Here is a 26,621-nt window from a genome sequence, read left to right as displayed (position 1 = left end):
GGGCCCCGCCATCCCGTCGCTGACGCCACCGCCCGGTGTGGAGCCCGCCGCCGCCGGGTGTGGGGCCCGCCGCTGCTCGCGGGCTGCGCGTCTGCCAATCCCGCCGCCGCCATGGACCTGTTTGGGGACCTGCCGGAGCCCGAGCGCTCGCCGCGCCCGGCTGCAGGTAAGCGGGTGGCCTCCGGGCGGGCGAGGGGAAGGGGGCGGGCGGGCTGACGGCGGCCTGAGGCCCGCGGCGCCTGAGGCGGGCGGCGGGGAGGAGCGAGAGGGCGAGCGCGGCCTGCACCGGGCCGGACCCCGGCGTGGGCACCGGGAGCTCCGGAGCGCCTCCGCCATTTTCGCTGCGTAGGAAGAAAGGGCTCTCGCTCGGGGCAGAGGGCAGCGCCCGGCCGCCGCGTCCTTTGTGTGCGGCCCACACGTGCGGGTTCCGCGGAGCGCCGGTCCCGGTCGCCCTCGGATCCCGCGCCCGGAGCCCTGCCGCCTTCGCAGGTGGGCCGGCATCCGCAGCCGGAGCCGTCCCGCGCGGGGCCGTTGCCCCGCAGCTTTCCGGCCTGCGTGTAAGCCACTTTCCTCTTGAACGCCGTTTTTCCACGCGTGGACAAGTTCAGGGTTTTGTTGTGCTTTGTTTTCACCCCAGAGATTGAAGTCATCGGCAACTGACTGTTTCACGTTTTTGAAGCCCAGAGAAGAGGTTCATCCTCTGTGCTCCGGGTTTTTCGGCTAATGGTGGTTTTCTGTTCTTAACCGGGCCCCAGGAAGCTCCCCCTCTCCCCAGAGGCGAGAGCGCTAGCGCGGGTCCGCACGCCTGCTGCGGCCCGGGCCCCGGCGTGTGAGTTCCCGTCGGCGGGGGCTCGCGCTCCGTAGCAGCCTGAGACCAGCGCCCGTTTCAGCCCTGTGCCGGGTGGGTGATAGTCACTCCAGGTTTAATGGGACAAGCCCTCTTGATGTTTTCACGTACAAGACGTTGGGCTACATGCTGTAGTTTAGGGCCCATGTTCAGTCCTAACGTGGAAAACTAGACCCAGATTTCCAGGGGCACCCCACCAAATCTGAACGTCTGGGGTAGGGCCTGGAATCAGTGTCATTAAAGTCCCCCGGGATTTCGAGGCCTGCTCAGCAGGGGCCTGGACCCCGTGGTTTGAGAACTGCTGCTGCAGGGAATACGGGGGTGACTAAGACCCAGCCTTTGCTTCCGAAGAGCTTAACTCAGTGCAAGTGACTGTAATTGAAACTGGTCAACGTTAAGGGCTGTGGGAACTGCAGAGCGCTGGGAGGAGGGGTGTTTGCAGTCCGTCCAGGGCGTGGGGACGGAGGAAGGCGGCGGCGGCGGCGGCATCGGGCCCCTGGAGATGGGCAGGCTTGTGATTTGCAGATTCCGGGCAAGAGAGCGAGGTGCTCCAAGGGAGAGTGCGCAGTGCTCCAGTTTGCCCCAGCAAACCGTGTGGAGTGCGACTGGGGTCCCTAAAGAAGGCGTGGGCCTGCCCCCCCCAGGGCCTGGATGCTGACCTGTCGTGTGAGTGGCCTGGCCAGTCCTTATCGGCCATCATTCCCGCAGGTGGTACCGTGCACTTCCCCACTGACCTTTTCCGTGTTCGGAAGCAGCTAAACAACTGGCCCTTGAGCCAGTACTCAACTCGGCCATTCGTTTTCTAGATTGTTCTAGTTGTGGGTAGCCACTCTGGTTTTGCGTATGCAGTCTTTGTTGATGGAGCGTAATTTTTATCTGAATATGTTTGGGGAAGAGTCTGCATTCGCAGCTGTGCCTGGAAGCCTATCGTTTTTTTTAAAAAAAAACCCATAACTTTTTACCTGCAATCAGCATGGGTCTGCTCAGAGGAAGGCATCTTTAAGATGATAAAAAAGAAACCTGACAACTCTTTTTCCCAAAAAGGCTTTTTTTAAATTTTTCAATTACAGTTGACATACAATATTATAATAGTTTCAGGTGTACAACATAGTGATTAGACATTTATATAGCTGAAGAAGTGATCCCCCCGATAAGTCTAGTGCCCACCTGACACCATACATAGTTATTACAATATTATTGACTATATACATCCCTGAGCAAAACCTGACGACTCTTAGGTCTTACAAGTGGGCAGTTGGCAGCCTGTTCCCAGATAGAGGGTGGCAGGGGGGCTGCATGGTGTTTAAACCCCCTTCCCTAGAGAGTGGATTAATGGAGTGCTCCCTGCCAGCAGGAAGGGCACTGCCACTGTCACAGTCCCTGCTTGACTGAGTATATTTTTAAAAATAATTTTAAAAACAAGGCATGTGTGTTTGTAGATGACAGGAAGCTGAGAGGAATAACTACTTAAGTGAGTGACAGAATTCGGATCAGAAGTTCTCTTGACAGGCAGTTAAAATCAACAAGATGAGATTTAACAGGTTAAACAGTCACGAACAAGAACAGAATCCGATTTTACAGTCTTGTGAAAAGACTGACTTTTGAAAAATTAAATGCCTTAGTTTTTCAGAAAATTGATGGTATTGCCTGATAAAATTAAAAATACAGTAAATAAAGGGAAAATAAGGTTTGCTTCCTAAAGTGGATGGAAAGATGAGGCTAAACTGCACCATCTGAGCCTCCCACCTGACAAGCAGGTGTCACAAATTTCTGACTAATGCAGGGAGCGATAAAAGACCTGGTCATTTTCTCAGCCCCCAAGACAGCGGCTCTCAACCTTCCTAATGCGGCAACCCCTTAATACAGTTCGTCATGTTGTGGTGACCCCAACCATAAAATTATTTCCGTTGCTACTCTATAACTGTAATTTTGCTACTGTTATGAGTCGTAATGTAAATACCTTTTTGTTTTCCGATGGTCTTAGGCGACCCCTGTGAAAGGGTCGTTCGACCCCCAGAGGGGTCGCAACCCACAGGTTGAAAACCGCTGCCCCAAGAAGAGTGCGGGGCGTGTAATCAGAGTGGTTTCAAATTTGAACTCTGTTCTTAACTAACTGCCTTCTGTGGTTGTTCCTGCATCTGTGAAGTGGGGTGTCCCTCCTGTTAGCGTGGATTAGAGAGAACGCTGTAGAGCTTAGCGCAGGGGGGAGCACATGGTCAGTGCCTTGTAGATGTTAGCACATAGCTGTTAAATTTACCAGCTGTTTAAGTGGGAATGCCCTCTTTGATGGATTTTGTGGGAAGCACTAAGTGTCCAAAGGGAAGACAGATCACCCGGCTCAGATCACCAAGTGTATTTTGTTTAGTTCTTTGAATTTTGTTTCAAACATCACATCTAATGTTCCTACCTCCAAGCCTTTTGATTTCTTATGCTCTAAAGAAAAATGTAGAAAGAGCACATTACAAACATACATCGGAGATATTGTGGATTTGGGTTCACACTAATGTAATAAAGCAGGAATCCGATAAATTAAGTCATAATCTTTTTGCTGGTGGAGGGTCTTGCCTTCAATTGGTTAAAAAAAAAAAAAAGAAAACTCAACATCTGTGAAGTGCAATAAAGGGGAGCACAATAAAGTGAGGTGTGCCTGTAAATGTTTTCAGATTTTGTGCAAAATTAGGTTTTTTCATCCCAGCACTTATAGATTTGATTGCTGAATCAAGTTTACACACGTGCATGTGCGCGCACACACAGTTGACCCTTGGACAATGCAGAGGTTAGGGGCGCTGACTTCCCACATGTGTAACTGCAGTGGTGTTCTGCATGCGTGGGTTCCCAACTGCAGCGGTGACCTTGAAAATCGCAGGTTTGACCTGCTCGGATGAATTGAAAAACTATCTGCATATAAGTGGACCTGCATGGTTCAAACCCGTGTTGTGTGTGTGTGTGTGTGTGTGTGTGTGTGTGTGTGTGTGTGTAGTTTACCTAAAAGAGAAAGTAATGTTTGTTCACATCAGACAGACATGGGACTTCTCAGCTGTATCATACTCATAAAAGTGCTGACTTGGTGTCTTGAAGATTGACAGCTCATATTTGGTTATCCAAACAAGTTAAAGGTGTCCTTGCTTACGGCTGCTTCGCCAGTCACTTGGTTTCTGTTTCATAGCGTAGTTATTTCACTTACTAGGTTGCTACATCAGTACACTTTAAAACTGATGGTCAGCTGTCAAGGACTAAATAAATATTTGCTTGGCAGGCCATCTTCAAACTATTTCTAAGAAAAATTGGAGATCTAAATATAAAATAAAGGTTAAGATGTTAGAAAAACTTAGACTAATTGTAAAACTTCATAATTAAGCAAAAAAAACCACTCAAGTCATAAAAAATTAAAATGGATTTAACTACGTAAAAATTAAAAATTTCTGCAGGAAAAATACCACAAAGGCAAAAGACAGATTGAAGAAAATATTTGCAATATATAGCACTAAAGGTTACTGTCTCTAATAAGTGAAAGGCTCATACAGATTAATAAGAAAAAAACAGATAACCCATTAGAAAAGTGGTCCAAGGATGTATCCTGACAGGTTATGGAAGAAGACATGCGAGTGACCTATCAACAGGAAGCAGTCCCTGAGGAGAGGAGCAGCACATCCCTGGTATCCCACACTTTTCACCCGTCAGAGCTCAGAATTGGCAGTGTGGTGAGGATGTAGAGAAATGGACATTCTCGTGACTTGTGTTGGGAGTGGAAGTTATCACAGCGTTTTTTGGAACAGCTTTTGGTACCTATTGGATTTAAATTACTCATACCTCTGACCAGCAGTCTAGCAGATTAAGAATGTGTGTGTAAGGTGGTTTATTGTGGCATTGTTTGCAATGTAAAAAACTGGAATCAGCCTGCCCGCCATCACTAAGGGAAATGGACAGTTGATGGCTCTGCTTCCCATGTGGAATATGTGCGACTGTTGGAAAGAATAATTAGGCCCCGCAGTGCTGGCCGGGGACGTGCCCTGATGGCCTGCATGAACAGCGAGACGTGTAGAGGCTCGTGCACAGCAAGCTTCCACCTTTAAAAACCGGAAATGCACGTACACAAAGTGTGCGTGTTGTGTGTTACGTGCCATTGAGTAGGCTCTGACTTCTGAGTGATGTCCACAGTGTCCTGTGCTCAACATACAAGTACATGAGCATAAAGGAAAGTGGGACGCGTACAGGCCTCTGTTACTGTGGTTGGGAAGTGTGGTGGGAGGTGGGGCGTTTTTCTAATACCTCTGTGGTGTTTGGGACACATGTATGGCATTTGTAGTTGAAAAGAAAATTCGAGTATAAAAAACAATTGAGGCAAAATATTTGATCTTTGTATTGTACATAGCAACCTTTAGCTAAACTAAATGTGATTAACCCAAGAGTATTTTTCTCAGCATAGTATATAACTTTCAGTAGACTTAGCTTCAGAATGTAGATAACTAAAAAATATCCTGGGTGAGATTAACTATAATGAAAAATTGCCTTCAGTCTTGTTTCATTATTAGGGTTCTTATATTTCAAATTTGGGGGGCCTCTTCCAAAGTTTTGGGTCAAGTTCATACTTTGTGCAATGATTGCAGCCCCAGTACTTTGAATTACTGTTTAAAATAGCATGTAAGGTTCTGGATAATCAGAAGTTCCCTGTATAGCATCTATGACCTGTGGATTAAAAACAAACAAACAAACCCAGAGGCGAGCTAGCACTAAGTTTGATCCTTTTATTGATGCAGAAGGTACTCCAGAGGTGTTCCAGAGGCTCGGGGTTATCTTTGTTGGGTTGTGGTGGGCTTAATGAGATGGTCCTTGTGCACCCTCAAGCGTTGCCTGTTGCTGGGGGGTGGGGAGATGGGGGATGGGGGGAGGTAGGCTGGGGACCAGGAAGCCAGGGTGTTTGAATCCCTGCTCCTTATGGGCTCTCTCGGGCGGCTGTTGAACTTAAGTGTCTCAGTTTCCTCCTCAGTGAGTAACAGTAATAATCATCTACCTCCCAAGGTCAGTGTAAGGGTTAAATGCATTAGAGGGAGAGTCCGGGAAGAGTGCCTGGCAGGCAGGCAATGTCAGTGGTCATTTTTATTAGCAATTTTCCGTTGTGGACAACAAAAATGTGAGGTGATCCCATGTGTTTTAATTGAAATACCACTCACAGTATTCCAGAGTGAGACAGAAGAGGGGGACATTCCATTCAGCTGGAGGCGGTAGGCCGTTCTCAGGGCGATGCTCAGTTTGGGGCAGTATCTTAAACTGAGTTGTAACCAAAGGAGAGGGGCCAGCTAGCGCCAAAGCTGGGCCCTCTCTTGTGAGGCATGTGCGCTGCCTGGGTCAAGAGACCGCCCCTCCCCCATTGGACACTGGTTTAGGGATGAGTTCAATTCAAAAATTAAAATCTGAGGAGGCACAGTGGAAGGGTTGTTTGTTGGTTCTCCAGCTTGGCCTCCTCTCTGGAATGTCCCCTGTCCCACGCTGCCTGGCTCTCTGGCCTTCTGAAATCCCATGTAGTTTTGAGTGTCAGGAGAATGGGCTTTTTTGTTGGTTACACCCAGTCCAGTTTGGGTTCTCCTTGGAAGTGGCCTGCTAGAATATTTGGGGTTCTTTGTAGGAGGATTAGCACAGTGAGGAAATGGGCCTCCTAAACGCCGTGTAATTTACTCCTAACGCCACTTCTTGAATACTTGCCATAGAGTCCTTATGTCACTTGTGAGAAAAATGAAAGGACTTGGCAACTGCTTAATTTGTTTAGGGTAACCCTGAGGGACAAGAAGATGATTTAGTGGATAAACATTTCCCATTTGCATTAGGGGTATGAAGCAGAAGAGTTACTTTGTGTTAAATCAGGAATTTATCAGGTATTAAGGTACTTCTAACCTAAAGACTCCCGAAGAAGTTTCCTTCCTTGGAGTTTATAAGTTTGAATAAATTTTTTGTTATTAAAAGAGTACAATAGATACCCAGTTCATTCCTACATAGAGGCAAAAAGCTGCAGTGGGGCCGCCGAGTGGCACAGTTGGTTAAGAGTTGGCTTAAGAGCGCGAGCTCTGAGCAACAGGGCCACCGGTTCAATTCCCACCTGGGCCAGTGATGCTGTGCCCGAACTGAGCTGTCGCTGAGCTGCCAACCGGTGGCAGGATGGCTCAGCTGGTGTAACAACAAAGCTGCCTGTTCGATGGTGGGCTACGCCCACCCGCAACTAACACTGAACTCGGCTCCTTGAGCTGAGCTGCCGCCGCCCAGATGACTTCAGTGGCTAGAGCATGCGATCTTTTTGTTGTTGTTGTTTTTTGGGGGGGAATTGGGGGAGGAGAACAGCGCTGGGGAATTGGGGGAAGGGGAACAGACAAGTTGCTGTTGTTTTGTTCTTCAGTCTAGTTGTGGAGGACGTTGCTTCACTGGCCCAAGCTGGCACCATCATTGCACTCTTCCCGGGTGAGGCCGATCAGTCGCCGGCCTCTGGATGGCCGCTCACGGTGGCTGCTGGCCATTCACGCTGGCTGTCGTCTACACACGGTAGCCCATGGCAACCCACTGCAGCAGGGGACTGCAGCCTATGCCGTCACCGGTGACCCACAGCAGCCCAGCTCCAGGTCGAGCTGTTGTTCAGCATCTTAGCTGTAGAGGGCAGTGTCACTGGCCCTCATATGTGGGATCCGAACCGGGGCCCTCTGGCGTCCCAAGCCAGATCTTAACCAACACCCCACTCGGCCGGCCCGAGCATGCGCTCTTAACAAGGCTGCCGGTTCGACTCCCGCATGGGATGGTGGCTATGCCCACCCGCAACTAAGACTGAACTTGGCACCTTGAGCTGAGCTGCTGCCTGGATGGCTCAGTGGATAGAGCGTGTGCTTTTTAACAATAAGGCTGCTGGTTCAACTCCCGCATGGGGTGGTGGCTACACCCGCTCTCAACTAAGATTGTAACACAGCACCTTCAGCTTATAGGGCACAAGCTGCAGACAGGCAGCCAGATGGCAACTGGCACCCTCCACAACTAAGATTGAAGAACAACAACTTGTCTGTTCCCCTTCCCCAATTCCCCAACACTATCCCCCTCCCCCAATTCCCCAATAAAATCTTTTAAAACAAAATGCTATGGAGGAATTGGTTTTCATTTATTTATTTATTTTTTAAGATTTTATTGGGGAATTGGGGCAGGGGAACAGAGTTGCGGAATCAGGAAAGGGGGACAGACAAGTTGCTGCCCTTCTGTTCTTCAGTCTAGTTGTGGAGGACGTCCCTTCACTGGCCCATGTTGGTATTATCATTGTGCTCTTCCAGGCTGAGGCATTCGCTTGCTGGCCATTGGACGGCCGCTCAGGGTGGCTCATGGCAGCTCAGGCCCGCTGCTGGCCAGCCCCACTGCAGCCTACGCTGTTGCCGGCCACTCACAGCAGCCTAGCTCCAGGTCGAGCTGTTCACCATCTTAGCTGTAGAGGGCGCAGTGTCGCTGGCCCTCATGTGGGATCCGAACCGGGACCCTGATGCTCAGAGCTGATGCCCCAAGCCAACTCCTAACCAACGCGCCACTCAGCCGGCCCTGAATTGGTTTTTAAATGAGTGCCTTTCTGTACTTGAACTCTGAGGAACAAGCAGGGGAACAGTGTGTTGGGCTTACAGAATGTGACTGCGCATGCCTTCAGCATCTTCGGCCCTTTGTTGTTGTTGTGTGCCCGCTAGGATGTTTAATAGCTTAAATAGAAATTTGGGAGAAAGCTGGGATTGTGGTTAAATTTTACGTGGAAAGGGATAATTGAGTATAAAACATTTAAGACAAGTACTTTGTTGTGTAAACCTTCAGGTTTTTAGATAAAAAATATCTCTGGCTTTCTCCTGAGTTTATTATCTTGGAGTATCTGAAATTCCTCTCCATAGATTCTGCATAGACACTTAGTGAATCTGTGACCGTGCTGGGGGCGCCACGTGAGACAGATTGGCATTCTTCAGCCTCTCACCTCTGCTTGTTTGTTTCCCATTCTATTTAGTGGTTAATTCAGACTGTTACTGAAACGGGATTTTGTTTTCTTGCTCTAGAATCAGCTTTTTTCTTCTCAGGATTCACTTTTTAAAGAAAGATTTTTGAATGTTTGTTGCTTTCAATACTAAAATTATCAAGAAAAACACTTGTTCTTCTCAAATTACCCAGTGTCCTTTAAGATGCCTGTTAGGTCATCTTTCATTGCTTTTATGTTTACTGTAACTGTTGGGAACAAACGTCCATATCAAATAACTGTCAAGAAGATATTTTTTAAAGTAAATTTTGACCAACAGGGAGGAGAAAATATGAATTCAATAGCAACAATCTCAAAAGTCTCGTCCTTTGAAAGCCCCTGGTGGTCGATGAGCAAACTCTAAGCAGGTGTCCATGTCCTAGGGAAAGACGCCGAGAGAGGACCTGCGCTCTTTGACGACCTCCCTCCAGCCAGCAGTACTGACTCAGGTACAGTCTCCAGGCTCTCCCAGGTGTGTGTCAACATGTCATCCTGGGGTTGTAGTTGTCTCAATCTTTTTCCCTTTCCCCCATTTTCAACACACAGATGTTTTAGGTGTTGGACTGTCTTAAGTTTTGAATCCATGGCATCAGGTAAGGCAGAAAAATCCACTAGTCGCTAGCCCTGAGAAACTGCGTACAAATGCTGAGCAGTTTTCTCTGGTTCGTTTGAGTGTTTATTTTACTAGCTGGTAAGATTTAACTTTGTAAGGTAGGGTTTTGTTTTCCTTTCAACGATAGGACTTTAAAGTAGGTTCCAGACCTATTTACTGCAGTCTGAATTGCCATTGGATTGACACAAGAGTTTTGAGTTGATTTCAATGACCTGCATAGGTGTCCTGGTGGGATGGATTCTGAAACTTAGGCCTCATCCAGGTTTTGTGGATTCACCAAGTGTTCTGCTGTGTTTCAGGATCAGGGGGACCTTTGCTTTTTGACGATCTCCCACCAGCCAGCAGTGGCGATTCAGGTAAGTGGAAGGGGAAGAAAACCCACTGTGCTAATGGGAATAATACGTATTTTACTCTTCTGTAAAATTGACCTAAAGCTTTTAGCAGGGTTTAGGGTGACATTAAATCAGTACAGCAGAAGGTTTATTAGAACTAAATAGGCACCGTTGGGTGGAAGTAGAAAGATTAGATACCTAAATACCACGTCATTTTTTGGTGACTTTTTTTTTCTTAACTTCTTGGGGTTCACCCCTTACAACTGACTGAAAATAAGAGTTCCGTAATTTTATTTGAACTTTGTTATTAACTTTTTTTTTTAATATCAGTATCTGTCATTCTGGTCTCTGTTATGTTCCTGACATACCCAAATATATCCAGCAGGTGTCTGAATATATGAAACACAGTTAAAATATTTTCAGTTCCCTGAACCCATAAACACAGATAAATAGGTCTTCTGTTTTATGCTACTTACATTAAAAATAATTTTGATTTAAGAAAATGAATTCTGAATGACATTGGTTTAGTGACTGGTACAGACTGTGTATAGGAATTTTCCAGACCGTAGTTAATTATTTTCCAGTCAGTTCATACATTCTCAAGATTCTGTTTATTGATGTAATTTTATTGTTGTCATGCCTATTAACATTGGCTACCAGTTCTGTAAATGTTTAACTGCTTTTTAGGTCCCAGTTAAGTAGGAGGGAAGAATAGAGCAGACTCCTCTGGGGTGTCATAGCGATGGCTTGTCTCACTGACAGCTTCTCACGGAATTCCCCTCGGGGAGGGGAAGGTGCTGCTGGGGGGGTCAGTGGGGTTGCAGGCTACCTTTTTCACAGGCAGTTGTCACATAGAACACTTGCTGCTTTTCAAATAACTTTTTTGTATTATTAATTGATTACCATAAAATCATTGGAATTACTCCTGACAGTATGGATTGAATTAGTATAGTTCCTGTATTTAGAAAAAGTATTACAATCATCTTACATACCCATACCAAAAAATTACAGCATTCTCATGCTCACAATGTAGCCTAAAACCTTCCCAATAAAGATAATGTGTTTAGTTATAATGAAAGTTAACGTTTGCTCTTAACAGATTTAATAAAAGTAAGAACGATTCAGCATAGCTGTGTCTTAGTTCTCCAAAGGGCAAAAGACAGTGAACTGGTAACAACTTAGATTTCAGCACCACAATTAACGAGTTTGAGGTTTTTGGACCTAGAACCCAGACTTGTATCCACTATTTTGGATTTCTTGAGAAGGCATGTTCTTCTCAAGCAGGCAGGAACCGTTTACAAGAATTGACTGCACTCTAGGACATATAGTGAGTCCCAGAAAGAATCAATTTCATTTACAGACCACACCCTCTGACTAGTGTGATTCAATTAGAAGTCAGTAACAAAGCTTTAAAAATGTCTCTGTTTTACAACTTAAAAGAAAGGAAGATTCTTGTACATACACATTGGGAAAATAGAAGAGAAACAGTGACAGGAGACTAATGGAGAGACCATTGGGAGAGTCTATTGGAAACACCCACGACATTTTCTCAGTTAATTTGCCTTGTTATGCGGGGCGGGATGTGTGTGTTACGTTATACTGTTGAGTAAATTAAGAGTCAATTACTTGCAAAAGGACTGATTATAAAATGCAGGACATTTTCCTCCTTTTTCCTTAGTGCTCAGAAATGCCTGGCAAAGAGCAGTTGACTAAATGGCCGCATGCTTTTATACTTCAGTGCAGAGAACAGGGCCACTTAGGACAGCAGCTGCCGTTGGTTGGATACTTGATGGCGCTGGGATTAATGCTTTATGTACCTTGTGCCCACTGATTTTGAAACAACCCTCTGAGGTGACCGTACTCTCCCTGAGTTGGAGGTGAACAAACTGGGGCTGGAAGGTTAAGTGACTTGCCTTAGAGCACACCCCTTCCTTGTGAGTGGCAGGACTGGCTCTTGACACTAGACCTTTCTAAATGCGTCCACAGTGCAGGTGCTCTGAGCACTTCCACCCCTTTCAACCGGGAATGGCCGCAGCAGCCCTGTTGTGCCTCCTGGGGTACATACAGTTCTTAAAGCTCGACATTTACTGCATTTTAAGCCTTCTGTGGCACTTGTGATTTTTAGAACTTGTTCAGGATGTGTCACTTGGTGGGCTTTGGAAACTTCCCTATTTAAGGATGTAAAGCAGCATGTGTGTGCGGCAGCCCCGAACACAGGTGTGTCTTTTGACCCCTGAGAAGCCTCTTTTGCAAAGCCTCTCACGGTTGATCTGAGCAGGGCCTGGGTCCTGACTTGTGGCCGCCCCTGGGGGTGCCCAAGGCACCCTGCCGTGGCCCTCGGAGTCACTGCCATGACTGCTGTGCCTGCCTCTGCCAGGCCTCCCTCGGAATGTCGTTTTGTCTCCAAGGGCTGGGGCGGCCCCAGTCTGCCAAGTGGGTCTTTGTGTAACAGCCTACAGCTGTGTTTCTGTCTGCCTTTCACTTTATTTCCAGGTTCTCTTGACACCTCCATCTCCCCGATGGTAAAGAATGAAGGGAAAGGAGCAAAGAGAAAAACCTCTGAAGAAGAGAAGAACGGCAGCGAAGAGCTTGTGGAAAAGAAAGTTTGTAAAGGTTTTAGACAGTTTGAAAACAAATGTATTAGACTTGGTATTTTAAAATCACCCAGAGCAAAACCAAGCTCAGCTTTCTGGCACGACTTCTCTTTTGTGTCTGTGTTTGCAAGCGGGTCGGGCTCCCTTTCTGCCGACAGGCTTCCAAGGTTTAGCTGTGCTTCCTCTCTGCTTTGTGTGGACATCTCTGGCCCTGACCGCCCCCCTTTGGTCACATGGGAAGCCTGCGTTTGTTCCTAGGGCTCAGCAGCACAGTCGTCTTACTGAGGCCGCCTGCTGACTGCCTACTTACTCTGAGCCCCTGTCTTGTCACAGCCTGGTGGTCAGCACTTAGGATTCTGTGGGGAGCTCAGTAGGCAGCTTCCCGGGAGAGCCCGAGGCTGGGACAGCATTCAGAGTTGGTAGGCAGTTTTGTAACTTGTCATAGTGGGGCAGAAGTGAACAGCAGTGAGGAGAAATGGCTGGGGGTTTTCAGTCGCTGCACCCGACCCCTTCGTCCTTTACCACAAACTGTCTCGAAACTGAAGGGCCCCCAGGGAAGTGCGCGAAGGCCCTCCTCCGCTCTGCTGACTGCAGCTGAGCGCCTCGCCCCAGCCTGCACTGCTCTGTGCCCGCCAGCAGCAGCCCTGGAGAAAGTGCCCCTTTGTTCCTGACATGGCCCTTGGGGTCCGAAAGTGACTAGGAGCTGGCCCGGCCTGGCCCTTAAGTCTAAGTAGGTTTCTGTGCCCACGGGACTCCTCCTTTTCTTCCTCAGTTCAAATTCTTCACCAGCCTCAAGCATGGAAATGCATATTTTCTGATGCCCAACAGGGCCTTTGGGATAAACTCCTTACTCGCATTTCTCTGAAGTAGGAATTTTCCTGTCTCATGACATTACTGACGAGATGAGATTTGCATGTGTTTCCGTCCCCATCCCAATCCCACTTCTGGGGGTGACAGCGCACCCTGCCCTGGTGCTCTCGTCGGCTGCTCTCTTCAACGAGCTGTCCTTCCTGTACGAACTGCTGCCCACGGCTCAGCCTTGCCCAGGCGGGCCCCACTCCGCAGTCGGCTGCTCTGAGTTACAGACCTGCAGCGGGGAGCTGCCCTGCGGCGTGGAGCTGCGTGTTTGCTCCTTGAGGACACTGCTGAGTTCAGCAGCCCGAGGCTGCTCTCCTTTGCTCTGGGACTAGGGCTTCCGAGGGGAGGGCACAGTTTTGTATGGGCTCTTTGTTCCCTTTCCCTTAGGCTCTTCAGTGATCTTTGGGCTGAAAGGCTATGTGGCTGAGCGGAAGGGCGAGCGGGAGGAGATGCAGGACGCCCACGTGATCTTGAACGACATCACCGAGGAGTGTAGTCCCCCATCGTCCCTCATGTGAGTGTCCACTCTCCGGCCAGCCCGGTTGGCAGGAAAGTCTCGGGACCAACGTCTGACTGGAGTTTGGGGCTGTGTCCAGTTTGGATATATTAGGAGGACTGACGTGTATCACTCGAGCTGCTTGGTTCAACATTAGTAGTTCTCAGCTGAGAGTGAATCTGTCCCCTCCCCTGACATTTCTGGTTGTCACAGTGGAAGGGGTGCTACTGGCATGTGGTAGGGGAGGCTGGGGATCCCACAACGAACGCAAAGAATTGTCCAGCCGCAAATGTCGGCACTGAGTTTGAGAAGTCCTGCCCTGTAGGGACTGGCTGCCCACAGGGTGGCCCTTTGGGGTGTGTTACTCCTCATTAGTGTCTGAAGAGCTGGCAGGGACCATTCTGATCCTGTGGCCCAGAAGATAGAGGTGCAGACCACTGAGCACAGCAGTGCGTGGTGATGCGGAGAGCTAACGCAGGGAGCGAGGGCACAGAGATGGCATCAGGGAGAAGAAAAGCAGGGAGTCATTTCCTCCATCTGTGCAAACTAAAAGGAAGCCCTCGGGCTGGGCCTTAGGCGTGGGGGAGAGGCAGCCAGAAGGTAGGACGCTGAGGCTGTCATTTACCTGCATTATGTTCACACGGATGATAGTGTGTATTACATAACCTGTGCCACCTGATTGCCATCATCACATGCATTAACTGACACCGTTGGTCATCAACACAGTGCTGGAGCCATTGATGCCGGAGGCTTTTGTCCAGTAAATGAGGCCTAATGGGGAGGTGATGGCCCCTGCAGGGCACTTGGTCACATTTGGAGGTGACTGTGTCCCATGCACCCATTGGTTGCCGAGATCAGGAGGGTGCTTCGGAGATGCCCTTAAAGCCTGGAAGGGGCCCCTGGAGGACGCTGGGGGACAGGTCTTTGGGGATGGATTGAGCTGGGAGCACTGAGCCACCTAGCAGATAGCGTGCTGTCACTTAACAGTCTGACTGACACACCAGGTGACGCCGCTTTTCTTTTAGGTCATGGTGTCCCACATTGAAAAGGAATTCAAAAACTGTTAGGAAAAAGAGCAGCTCTGCAGAATAAATGTCATTTCTTCTGGGCATTTTGTTTTCTTGAAACAGCTTATTTTTGGATGCCATTGATGCCATATATGTGAGTTTTCTGGCAAAATTTAAAGGGAATAGGAGTAAGTCTGGTGAGACGGGCTTTAGGAATTCGGTATCTGTCAGAGCTGGGGCAGCGCTTCTGGAGCTACCCTGTTCTTACAGATACTCTGACTGCCTTGGCCAGTAATTGTGTACCTGTCTGTTAGTGTTTGAAACTAAATCGGTTTTATAAACAGGAAAAAGTTCTGAATTTTAGTTTCAATCTTCAGTTGAAAAATTAGAGTTAACAGATCTTGATTTTTGAAACAAGTGTGAGTGATTAACTTTTCATTTGAAAATACCCTGAAAACTACTTAAACGTTTGTCTCAGTGTTACTGCCTTTTGTTCCGTTTGTGACAGTGTGACTGGTGTCTCACCAGTGGGACGTCCTGTGTCTTTTTAATGTTCACCGTTTGAGATATGACTTAAAAGCTTTAACAGACAGGAGCAGTGTTTGCTGTGAGAATCTCATTGATTCAATTCATTCTTCTAGTACCCGGGTTTCCTATTTTGCTGTTTTTGATGGACATGGAGGAATCCGAGCCTCAAAATTTGCTGCGCAGAATTTGCATCAGAACTTAATCAGAAAATTTCCTAAAGGTGAGGCCGAGAACTGAATCGCCTCGTGTTCATTTGGTGTTTGCTGTTTGTATGAGTCAGTGAGGAAGGTCATTTGGGCTTTAGCAGAGAAGCACTGGTGACAATTAAAAGTGGGGCTCAGAGGAGGGGGCTTCGAGGCAAGCAGGTGTCACTGCTGTGCATGTGTGCCACATAGAACTTCTCCGTCTGAGTGATGGATGGGCAGCTCTCGGGAAGGGTCTGGGCCCAAGTGTGTGTCTGGCCTTTACACTTAGGAGACCACTACACCCAGTGCAAGTGGCACAGTCTCATAGGCGAGGGCATAGGTGGCCCATGGTCCTAGTGCATAAATGAAGTGAGTGGGCAGAGGGAACCTCCCCTCCTGGGCGTTTGTTTCCTGTTCCTCTATAACAGGAGATGTCATCAGTGTGGAGAAAACCGTGAAGAGATGCCTTTTGGACACTTTCAAGCACACGGATGAAGAGTTCCTTAAACAAGCTTCAAGCCAGTGAGTACAGCCACGTGAAGATGTGTGAGTGGAGTGTGTGTGGTTTCCTAAATGCGCTTCAGGTCCTCTGATTTGGTTTAATATTCATGCTCACTGTCTGAAAAGCACCAAGTAAGCTCTTATACCACTAGCTGAGTCCGAAGTGGAACCAAAGCAAGTATCAAGGAGCGATTTATTTTAAAGTATAAGACACTGCCCCATTCAGCTCTGGAAATTAGCCTCCAAGTGCCGGCATGTTGGTGGTGACTGTATCTCTGATGTCTCTCCCCCCAGGAAGCCTGCCTGGAAAGATGGGTCCACTGCCACGTGTGTTCTGGCTGTAGACAACATTCTTTATATTGCCAACCTCGGAGATAGTCGGGTATGTGGCCCGAGCCACCCACTTAGATAACAGCATGTCGTGCGGGGAAGACCGTGGCAGGCGCTTGCTGAGTGGAATTAAAATGATGGTGGCGGGTTGGAACCGTGTGGGGTGCTGCCCGGGTCTGCATAGTCTCAGCTCCAGGCAGGGGAACAGCAGCTCAGCCAGAACGCTTCGTTCTCTGGGAAGACTGGCGCCTGTAACAGACCTCTCCTGTGTTCAGACCCAACCGTGCTCCATTGTCTTTGTTTGCCGTGATTTCTTTTGTGTGTGTGCTGCCTGGTGGCACCGTGTGTGTAAGTCACTGAAATACGCTTCAACTTCATTTCTCTGACCTCGGACAGTATGAATGAAAAGTATTTCCGAATCCCTGCCGATCAAAATCGTGACTTCAGATGAACTCAGAAGCTGTAGCTAGAACAATGCTCGGGTGTGGGCTGTTCATCTGCTGAGCCCAGGCCACATGGCTGAAGGAGAAAACCCAATCGTTTCCCCCTGGTGACAGCCTGGTCCCAGTCACTGTGGTGAGAAATGACCTGGAGCTAGCAGGGGACCTCGCAAGGCTGGCTTTAGCCCTTCCCCTTCCTGTGTCAGTTCCGTGGCCAGCCAGCCACGTGTTCCTTCAACCATCATGGTGATGAAGTGACCCCTCCCTCTCTGAGGCAGCATTTTAAGCCTGGAGCAACTGTCCCCTCAGCCCCCGTGGCCTTTAGGGTGATTTATGTGTTTACAGAAAAAAACACTAGGGACACAGTGGTGGCCATCACAGGTGACAGTCCCTGCCTAGTGGAGTTTATATTCTGTGGTTCTCCAGTAGGCTGCCTCTCATACGAATGTGTTTAGACCAGATGGCTTGAAAAATAGCATGAGTAAAATTGGGCAAAACAGAAAAGGATTTGCAGTCAGGCTCAGAGTTGCATCCTGGCGCTGTGTGACATCAGGCATGACACTCACCCTCTGGGCCTCAGCTTCCGCCTCTGTAAGCGGCAGGTTTATCCAGACGTTACCACTTGGCAAACACGGGGGGAAACAGGGAGACGCACTCAGTCAGCACGTCACTCTGCCTCTTCCTGTAGGCTCATTGACTGGGAACTTGGCCCAAAGGGGCTTTGATACTTGTTACAGGCCTCCCTTTTTTGTCACCATGAGCAGACATGGCCACGGGACGGTGCGCTCCTGGCTGCGGTCATCTGCAGAGTGTGCACCAGAGCTGAGCCCACACCGGGGCCTCTCCCTGACTGCTGCCTCTGTGACACACTGTACTGCGACTTCGAACTCGCGTTGTCCACAGGAGTCTGAATCTGAAATTCATTACTACCCTTCCCCTTGCACTGTTAGCTCGGGGCGCCGGCTCCCCGGATTTCACCACGTTGTAATGTCCGTCTCCCCAGGCAATCCTGTGTCGTTACAATGAGGAGAGTCAAAAACACACGGCCTTAAGCCTCAGCAAGGAGCATAATCCAACCCAGTATGAAGAACGAATGAGAATACAGAAGGCTGGAGGGAACGTCAGGTAACCAGGAACTGCCGGGACCCCTGCGGAGGCGGGTTGTCTGTCCAAGGTCTGGCCCGGTGAAGGTGAATGGAGGTTGTAGGATTTCATGTATGTCCCAGTGGGAGTAAAAAATATGTACAAGAGACATGCATCCCTAAATCTGTAAAAGGAGAAAACCAGCCTCAAATTCCAGTTCATCATTTGCAACATTTCTGTGTGCCTGGGAACTTTCATAAATACTGTCATTTGTCCCGAGTAAGCCAGTTTTTGATGAGTTCTCCAAAGAGAACATCTAAAGTGGCTCAGACAGTAAATGCTTGTTGGGCTGACCACCCCTGGGCTCCCTGGAGAGCACTCCTCTGGCACAGGGGGCCCCTTGGGACTGGCTCTGTCTGCACCACTTCCGTTTGCCTCTCCTTAAATCTCTGAGGACCGTGCACCTGTCCTGAGTCATCGCCTGCCCTGTCTCCATGGTAGGAAAGCAGGGTCACTCTTCCACACTGTAGGGTCCCACCCCAGGGACATGGCATTGTGGGTTTGACCAGAAGTGTGTTCTGGTTACTGTACAGCGTGTTGTGGATGAGAGGGAAGTAAGGCTGCAGTCACTTGTTCTTGGATGTGTTGAGAGGCTGGGGAGGGGAGTGCCCCAGCCCCAATCCAGCCAGCGGCGCGGGGAGCCCGGAGAGGAGGCAGAGCTCTCCCAGTTTGCTCTGGGTCGGGGAAGGTGGCTTGCGTCATGCTTGGGCCGTCCGTGTGAGCATGGAGGGGCTCGTAGGCCTGGTGTCTACCTTGGCCGGTGCCGTGGGCCCGATTTTCCCACCGTGACTGCTGTGGAAGTCAGGGCCCCAGCGTGGGACCCCAGTGCTACTGTCAGCGTCACCTTTTCTGCCCGCCCTTCCAACTTGGCCTGAACTCCTGGAAAAGACTTTGACGGTAACGATCCCTTGGCTGAGTGACCGGCTGTGGTGCAGTTTCTTCCTGTTTCCCAGTACCTGCTTAGTAAGAGCCGTGTTTAGGTGCCTTAGGGAGGCCTTTTGGCATTTTGGCCCAGGGTGAACCACTCATTGTAAAGAAGAGGGCGGAGAGCTCAGAGGCCATGCCTGTGCTCCGGAGCAGCATGGCCAGGCTGTGACCCGTCTCCTGCGGAGGCCAGGACTGGCGTGCTGCTTTTCTTCCTTCCCCCTCCCCGCCACTTTTATTACTAGGGTTTTCTAACATGCAGGAAACATTTTTTTTTTTAAGGTTTTTATTGGGGAATTGGGGGAATGGGAACAGCGCTGGGGAATTGGGGGAAGGGGAACAGACAAGTTGCTGTCCTTTTGTTCTTCAGTCTAGTTGTGGAGGACGTCGCTTCACTGGCCCAAGTTGGCACCATCCTTGCGCTCTTCCCGGGTGAGGCAAATCAGTCGCCGGCTTCTGTTCGACCGCTCATGGCGGCTCCTGGCCGCTCACGCTGACTGCTGGCCACACACGGTAGCCCATGGCGACCCACTGCAGCAGGGGCTGCAGCCTACGCTGTCGCCGGCAGCTCACGGCATCCCAGCTCCAGGTTGAGCTTTTGTTCAGCATCTTAGCTGTAGAGGGCAATGTCATTGGCCCTCATGTGGGATCTGAACCGGGGCCCTCTGGCGTCCCAAGCAGCTCTTAACCAATGCGCCACTTGGCTGGCCCTAAAGGTTTCTTTAGATAGATTCAGAGAAATGTTTTTAGCAAAAATGTTTGAGGAGGGATGTTCTATACTTGATAGTCCCTCATGTGAGTAGACAGTCAGGTCACGTTAGGCAATGCTGAGTCTCTGCATGGGTCTGCGATGGTAACGCAGAGTCCCCAAGTGAAGGACAGAGTCCCTGTGTCATCAGCAGGTGGCCTGGCGAGGTACGTCGGCACCTGTAAGCTTTCTGTTTCCCAGCAGCCTTTCACCCGATGGTGTTAACACTGCTTAGTGATTCTTGCCTGAGTCAGTATTTCACAGGGATGACAAAGGTGACTTTCTGTTTCTGGGACCCTTGCTGCAGGTGTGAGCGGGCGTCGTGCAGAGAAAGGCTGGCCCTGCTCAGAGGGGTGAGCCTGGTCTCGTCCTAGGAAGCAGGGTCCTGTTAGTTCCCTCAGTACCAGTTGGCAGCCTCAGCAGCCATCTGCAGCAGTAGGGACCCGTGCCCTTCCTCAGCCCTCTGCTTCCCGCCCTCGCCCCCGCCCTTGCTCTGTAAGTCACTGTGCCAATCCGAGTCCTGGGGTCGTGGCTCTTTGGTCGCTCACGTTATGCCGTCACAGCCAGTGGAGGGAGCTCCTCCGATGACTCCGAGTCCTTCAGACACAGCTGCAGTCATCTTTGAAACTCAGCTCCAGGGACGCTGGTTTCAACTGGGGGTCACTAATTCTAAGTGTTGAGGGCAGAGCTGGGAAAGGGAGCTTCGATCGCTCGCTCTTATTCAGATGTAACAGTTCAGGACTTGCTGTTAACTTCCTGGACTCAGTAGTCGTAGCTCTTCTTTTCTGCTGAAAATCTTGATTCCTAATAATATATTTATCTGCAGTTGTATCACTGTTGGTGAAGTTTGAGTTCCTTGTGGTTCTCTTGTCCTTAAATTGGTCATCACGAAGGATGTACAGGGTGCTATGTGCAAACGGGGAACAATTGCTTTCACTGCCTATGTTACCACCTGGGTTGTTATAATCACTGGTTTCCATTTGTTTTAGATTTTAGGGCTTTCCCCCCTTATTATAAGTCATTTACATGGTGAAATTGGAACCCTTTTGCACTGTTGGTGGGAATGTAAAATGATGCAGCTGCCATGGAAAATAGTGTGGCGGTTCCTCAGAAATCAAATATAGAGTCATCACGTGCTCCAGCAATCCCACTTCTGGGTACAAAGAATTTAAGACAAGGATTGAAGAGATGTGTGCACACCCATGTTCATGGCAGCATTGTTACTGACAATGGCCAAAGCGGGAGCAGCCCGATCGATGGTCCATCCACACAGAATTCTGTTCAGCCTTAAAAAGGAAGGAGTTCCTGTCACACGCCACAATGTGCGTGAACTGTGATGCCATCTCTGAGATAAGACAGCCATGAAAGGACACACACTGTGATTCTACTCATACCAGAGCCGTAGTGTGGCCAGTGTCACCTCAGAGACAGTGGAGTGCGGGCTTTCAGGAGGAGGGTCCAGTGAGTGTTTAGTGGGTGCAGAGTGTAGTCTGGGGAGGTGGAAAGCATCCTGGGGACGGTGGTCATGGTCGCACGGTGTGACCGTGCCTAGCACTGCTGAACTGGACATTTAAAATAGTTAAAATTGGGCCGGCCGAGTGGCTCAGCTGGTTAAGAGCTCACTTAAGAGTTTGAGCTCTGAGCAACAGCGGTTCAATTCCTGGCCCGAGCTGAGCAGCCCCTGAGCTGCCAACAGGTGGCAGGATGGCTCAGCTAAAAAAAAAAAAAAAAAAGTTAAAATGGTCAACATTAGGTTATATATACTTTTACCACAGTTTGAAAAATGAAAACCCACATTTACACTGTTAAATAGCTGAATTAAATAAAAAGGCATATTTAGAGAGACCATGTTTCCATCTGTCCCCTTCGCCCTTATTTCCTGATTCTTTCCAGGGCTTCTTAAAAAAATAAGCAAGTCCGTATGCATATTCTTACTCTTCCTGCTCTCCTGCACCGAACGCAGTGTACTGTCTGCAGCAGTGCCTCATGTCTCCTGTGAGTTCCCCTGAGAAGGTGAAGACAGCTTCAGTTTTATTTTTCAAGGAAGGCAGCTGAGCAGGTGAGGCCAGCTTACACGTGTAGCGTTGAGTTTTCTGTGGGCAGTGCCATGTGCCTGGGACCTGGACAGATCCAGGCTCTGGTATCGAAAGGAAACCGTTCTGGATCGCACTGGGAGTCTTCTCTGCGGAACCCATTGTCTGGAGTCCCTGGACCGGGGCATCTGCCGGCTAACACCTCCCAGCCTTAGCTTTGTAAACAGGTCACGACAGAGCATGTTCCTGTTTTCACTCACGTGCTAGAGGAGCAGAAGTCAGAGCAGCCAGCTCGGCCAGCTTAGCGTCTCGCACTCTGATTATGAAGGAAGAACTGCAACAGAAAGTACCAGCAAAAATAGTGATCCGGGACTCTGTCGAGTGGTCTGCCCACCAATAGGAAAGGCTTCTCTGGTTGATGGACAGGTAGAGGGGAGGCGGGAACTAAAGCAGTGGGAGCCAGTCTTGCTTGTGAAGGGCAGGTGGTACCCAGGCTTGCTGGGTTGGGACTTACAGCCCCTTCTCTCTCAGCGCAGTGGTCTTGGGGGGACTTGAGGGTAGCGGAAGAGAATGAATTCTCATCAGTTTGTTGGGGGACAGCCTGCTGCAAAACCTACGGCTTCCTGTTGTGTCTGAAGTGGTGTGGCTTCAGGAGGCTGGCCGTGTGCAGAGTGCATGGTGGAGTCCCGTTAAGGAGGGGTGACGTAGGCTGCAAACCTAGAGCCCGCGCACCCGCTGCGGCTGCTTCCTGCCTGGTCTGGTCAGCAGTGGTCCCCTTGACCTTGAACTGCTCACGAAGGCAGTGGAGGGCTTTGTTCTCCGCTGATGTGCGGTCTTCCAGCAGGCGCTCTGATGGGCCTGAGCTGAGCTGGCTGGCGTTTGCACACGCACGTCCTGTGCAGGCTGTTGCACTAGGAGCAGGCCAGAGGGCCAGACCAGCTTGCTGTGTCATTTTCTGAAATCTCAGTGGCTTTGCCTGGGTCCGCGATTCTGTCCGTTGTTGTCTCCTGTCACTCTACTTGTTGAGTGAGTGCAGTATTTCCACAGTGTGGGACTTCGCTCAGTAAACAAGCGGAAAGGGCAGTTTCTGGGCTGTGGTGCACATGTGGAGTTGTTCCCTGCTTCCTGTCCTGAGTTCTGCTGCGCCCAGAGCTGCTGGTAGCAGCTGGCCTTCTGGGACCTGGCACCGCACTCAGTCCTCTTAACACAAGGTGCATTTGTTCATGACTTGGCAGAAAGGGGCCCACACTGGGCACCTGGGCAGCTGGTCAGTGAAGAAGCACTTTGTTGGCTTCTCATGGTCCTCGTGCTTTGAGCCGCTTCCTAAATGGTGCTTGTGGGGCTGAGAGCCCCCACCCACCCCCTCTGGTTTTCAGCTCTGCTCCTGTGTGTGCCTTGGCCACTCTTGCTTTTCTAACAGTTGGACTCGAGAGGAGTGCCTTGCTTTTCACAGATGCCAGCACAGGTCTTTGTCGCTGATCCCTCAGCTGTTCCCGCTGGGAGGGTGACTTTGTGGGCACAGTGGAGGGCCAGGGAGGGGCCAGGTGAATTCTGATTTCCAGACGAGGAACTTCCGCCACGGACGGGCCCCCGTGGCGCAACATCTCCAGAGCTGCTTGTTCCACCCTTTAGGAAGCCCCAAGTGACGCTAAACCTCCAGGCACAGCTCTGGTGTCACATCTTGTCCAGTGTGGCTTCTTCCGTTGTACAAATGAGGGTCTGAGGGCCTGGGAGGTGGCAGCTGCCTGAGGTCGCTTGGTGAGTAAGCCCATCTGAATAGTTCTTGGAGGTGACGAGCCAAGGTGTTTCCCCTGCTGATAGGACTGTCACACTGCGTTCCATGTACAGGTCACCTCCCCATCTCTGGACGCCACCTAAAAATAGAACGGGCCAAAGTGTAATGCTGTGTGGAATGCTACCGATAGTATTTAAGTGAAATCTTACCCATACCCCATGGAGAGAAGAGGTGCTTAGGATCTGGGAGTAGCCACTTTCCAGCGTCTTCCCAATCGAATTAGATTCAAATGCGAAATAGCCTTCCGTTCCACCTGTTCTTAACCCTGGCTGCATGCCCAAGTCACCAGAGGGGCTTCGAGCTAATCAACAAACAGAAGAACCAACCAGGCTCCCGCCCAATGCAGTGCCAGTCAAGTCCAGGTGGACGGTGGGCAAATCAACAGGTTAGGCCTGTGCTGCCTCCTAAGCGGCCGCCAGACGGGGGCGCTGTCCCACCGTGTGCCTGGGCTGAGGGGCCAAGGGCAGCAGGGGTGTTCATGGTAATGACCTGGAGCAGGGAGGCTCAGCATAGTCTGCTGTGTGTGTCGGTCAGGCGCTGTCAGCGCTGGTCAGTAATGGGAGTTCTTCGGGCTGCATCCTCACTCTGCCCCATTTTTCTGCTTTTAAGATCAGATCGTCAGTACTGTGGCCCCATGACCTGGCAGACAGTCTGACTTTTCCCCTCATTTCAGGGACGGGCGTGTCTTGGGTGTGCTGGAGGTGTCTCGCTCCATTGGGGATGGGCAGTACAAGCGCTGCGGGGTCACGTCCGTGCCAGACATCAGACGCTGCCAGCTGACCCCCAATGACAGGTAAAGGTGCCCTCCAGAGGCACGGGCACGCACACACATGACCCTGTCCCTCTTCCGGCTCCCGGCTTGTGTAGAGCCATGTCTCAGGCACCGTGCTAGGCCCTGGAGATGCTGAGAGAGAGAGAATATGGTTCTGTTCCAGTGGGCCCCACAGGCTGGCCGGGGAGCACACGTGTGAACAGCTGGTTCCGGTCCAGTGTGTCAGGTGTGGGCTCGTTGGCCACACTGCAGTGGGCCGGGGGCGTCCCAGTGCCGCAGGTGGGGAGCCCTGTCCCATGCCTCCCCGCTCAGCCTCCCCATTCTCCACACCTGCCCTCAGCGTGCCACCTCCTTGCCAACCCCAGGGTCTTGGGACGTGTTTCCCCAGCCCCGCCTCTGGTTTTCCGAATGATGCGCAGGACAGTCTTGTCTGCCCCCTGACCAGCCCCAACCCCGGTTGTACTGCGCCAGCACAGCCTCACACTGGGCTGTGGTCACAGGGTCGAGTGGTCAGTTACTCAGGGTCTGTCACCTCACTGGAGGGGACAGGAGCCGGCTCGGACTTGTCCCTGCTGGTCCCAAGCAGACGACGTGCTCGGTAAGTACTTAGTGACTGAAGGTCCCATCGAAAGGAAAGCTGGGCCCTGGGCGTCACAGTGAGAAAAGCGAGGTGGTGAAGCCGCGGGGAGGAGGCGCCTCGGCGCCAGCAGAGCTGGGGCTTGCTCGCCTGGGCAGCTCTGTTCAGAAGACTCGCCTTGGGATGTGCAGGGGACGGGGCTTTTCAGACAGTGAGGGTGGGAGGGTGGGTGTCCTCCCTGGGGCCTCGGACTCCGCGCATGTGGCCGTCATGTGGGTAGCGAGTGTTTAAGGGTGTCCCCTGTAAGTTACACCTCCAGCTTCATGTCTTTGGCAAGTGGCACGAGGCACGTGGTGACGGAAATGCAGTATATACTTACCGTAATGCCTGATGCTTTTATTCGGTGATTTCCTGTTTGAGTTTCCCTAAGAAAGCATCACCGAACATTTGAATTAATCCATTCTTATCATTGAGCAGAAGGGGTCCCAGTTTTGATGTATAACACCCACCTACAGGTGTTCTTAAGTAGTTTTAACCTTTGTCTCATAGAAGTTAAATTGGTTTTTAAAGTTCTTAGCCTTTGAGTATTTGGACAAGCGTTTATTTTACCTCTTATAAAGTTGGCTATTAAAAGCCATTTATGTCTCTTCCCTGTGTTGTAGGTTCATTTTGCTTGCCTGTGACGGCCTCTTCAAGGTCTTCAACCCAGAAGAAGCTGTGAACTTCATCTTGTCCTGCCTTGAGGTGAGACATCTCCCAAAGGAGTGCCAGTTGTTCCAGCTGCACCCTAGCTTTTAGAGAAGTTTTGAGACACCCCGTCCCTGCCCCGCGTCCCCGTTGCCGGGGGGCAGCCCTCACGTGCATTTCCAGCGTCGGCTCTGCCCAGCTCTCCCTGCCCGCCCTGATGGGCACGGGAGCAGTACTTCCTCATGGGGTACAGTCTCAGGAGGGTGATGGGGGAGGGCCCCCGTTCACCACTGCCCTTCCTGTCGGTAGGATGAGAAGATCCAGAGCCGGGAAGGGAAGTCCGCCATTGATGCCCGCTACGAAGCCGCCTGCAACCGGCTGGCCAGCAAGGCGGTGCAGCGGGGCTCGGCGGACAACGTCACGGTGATGGTGGTGCGGATCGGGCTCTGAGGGCCGCGCGGCCGGGCCTGGCATGGCGATGACTTCGAGGGTTTATTTGTGTGTGCGCATCGTGTTCCGTGTACTCCTGTGGGACTCCCATGCTTGTAAATAAAGGTTCCTTTTTTTTCTAGTCTTTTGAGTTACTACGTGTTGAGCAGCCCTTGACCCTTTGGAGGTTGTGTTTGGTTTTGAATATGCTCTGGGTCTTCGTGTTAAAACCACTATGGGCATCTTGGCGGACCAGCTCGTGATAATGACCCGCAAACTGCTTGTTGGGCACTGTTTCGTAAGGGGGGTGAATAAAAATACGGTGAATGTTTAAATTAAAAAAAAAATTACAGTAAAAAAGAGACATTGATTGCCATTAAGCCCCTCGCTTTGAACACATCCCATTGCTCTTGGCACTTTTGAAGCAGCTCTGGAAGTCCTCTTTCGTCAGTGTCTTAGTCCTTCATCATGACAATGCTCCGTGTCACACATCACTTCTAGTACAACAGTTTCTGTCAAAAACATTACCGTGTTTCCTCATCCCCCTTATTCACCGGATCTGGCACTGTGCGACTTCTGGGTCTTCCCCAAAGTCAAAATGACTCAGAACATCGAGGCAGCCAAGACAGCGCAAAATAGACACAGAAGAGGACTTCCAGAACTGCTTCAGAAAGGGGCACGAGCGATGGGATGAGTGTGTTCAAAGTGAGGGGAGTATCCTGCGGGGGGTTAGTGGCAATGTGTCTTTTTACTGTAATACATTTTTAAAATTTTTAA

The 26,621-nt window shown here is 50.3% G+C and overlaps 1 protein-coding gene across 4 annotated transcripts; it reads left to right on the top strand.

The window, feature by feature from the left end:
- On the top strand, positions 1-25,986 carry ILKAP (ILK associated serine/threonine phosphatase). Of its 4 annotated transcripts, none has more exons than XM_019629449.1 (12): positions 1-166; positions 9,236-9,301; positions 9,765-9,821; positions 12,291-12,410; positions 13,637-13,763; positions 15,394-15,500; positions 15,894-15,987; positions 16,261-16,348; positions 17,740-17,861; positions 24,053-24,172; positions 25,391-25,472; positions 25,725-25,986. In XM_019629449.1, the coding sequence occupies exons 1-12, from the start codon at positions 112-114 to the stop codon at positions 25,863-25,865; spliced, it is 1,179 nt and encodes a 392-aa protein (XP_019484994.1). In that variant the 5' UTR covers positions 1-111; the 3' UTR covers positions 25,866-25,986. The 4 variants fall into 4 exon arrangements, with proteins under 4 accessions (XP_019484994.1, XP_019485015.1, XP_019485007.1 ...); XM_019629470.1 differs by having other exon boundaries at positions 133-166; positions 9,236-9,324; positions 12,291-12,396; XM_019629462.1 differs by having other exon boundaries at positions 133-166; positions 9,236-9,324.
- Positions 25,987-26,621: the final 635 nt, after the last annotated feature.

Source organism: Hipposideros armiger, unplaced genomic scaffold (assembly GCF_001890085.2).
Source record: "Hipposideros armiger isolate ML-2016 unplaced genomic scaffold, ASM189008v1 scaffold_17, whole genome shotgun sequence".
Lineage (NCBI taxonomy): Eukaryota > Metazoa > Chordata > Mammalia > Chiroptera > Hipposideridae > Hipposideros > Hipposideros armiger.
This window is presented reverse-complemented; position numbering and strand designations above follow the sequence as displayed.

Coding starts and splice junctions, on each gene's coding strand:
- ILKAP (XM_019629449.1), top strand. CDS start 112: ATGGACCTGTTTGGGGACCTGCCGGAGCCCGAGCGCTCGCCGCGCCCG. Junction 15,988..16,260: donor CTTAAACAAGCTTCAAGCCA/GTGAGTACAGCC, acceptor CTCTCCCCCCAG/GAAGCCTGCCTGGAAAGATG. Junction 17,862..24,052: donor AAGGCTGGAGGGAACGTCAG/GTAACCAGGAAC, acceptor CCCTCATTTCAG/GGACGGGCGTGTCTTGGGTG.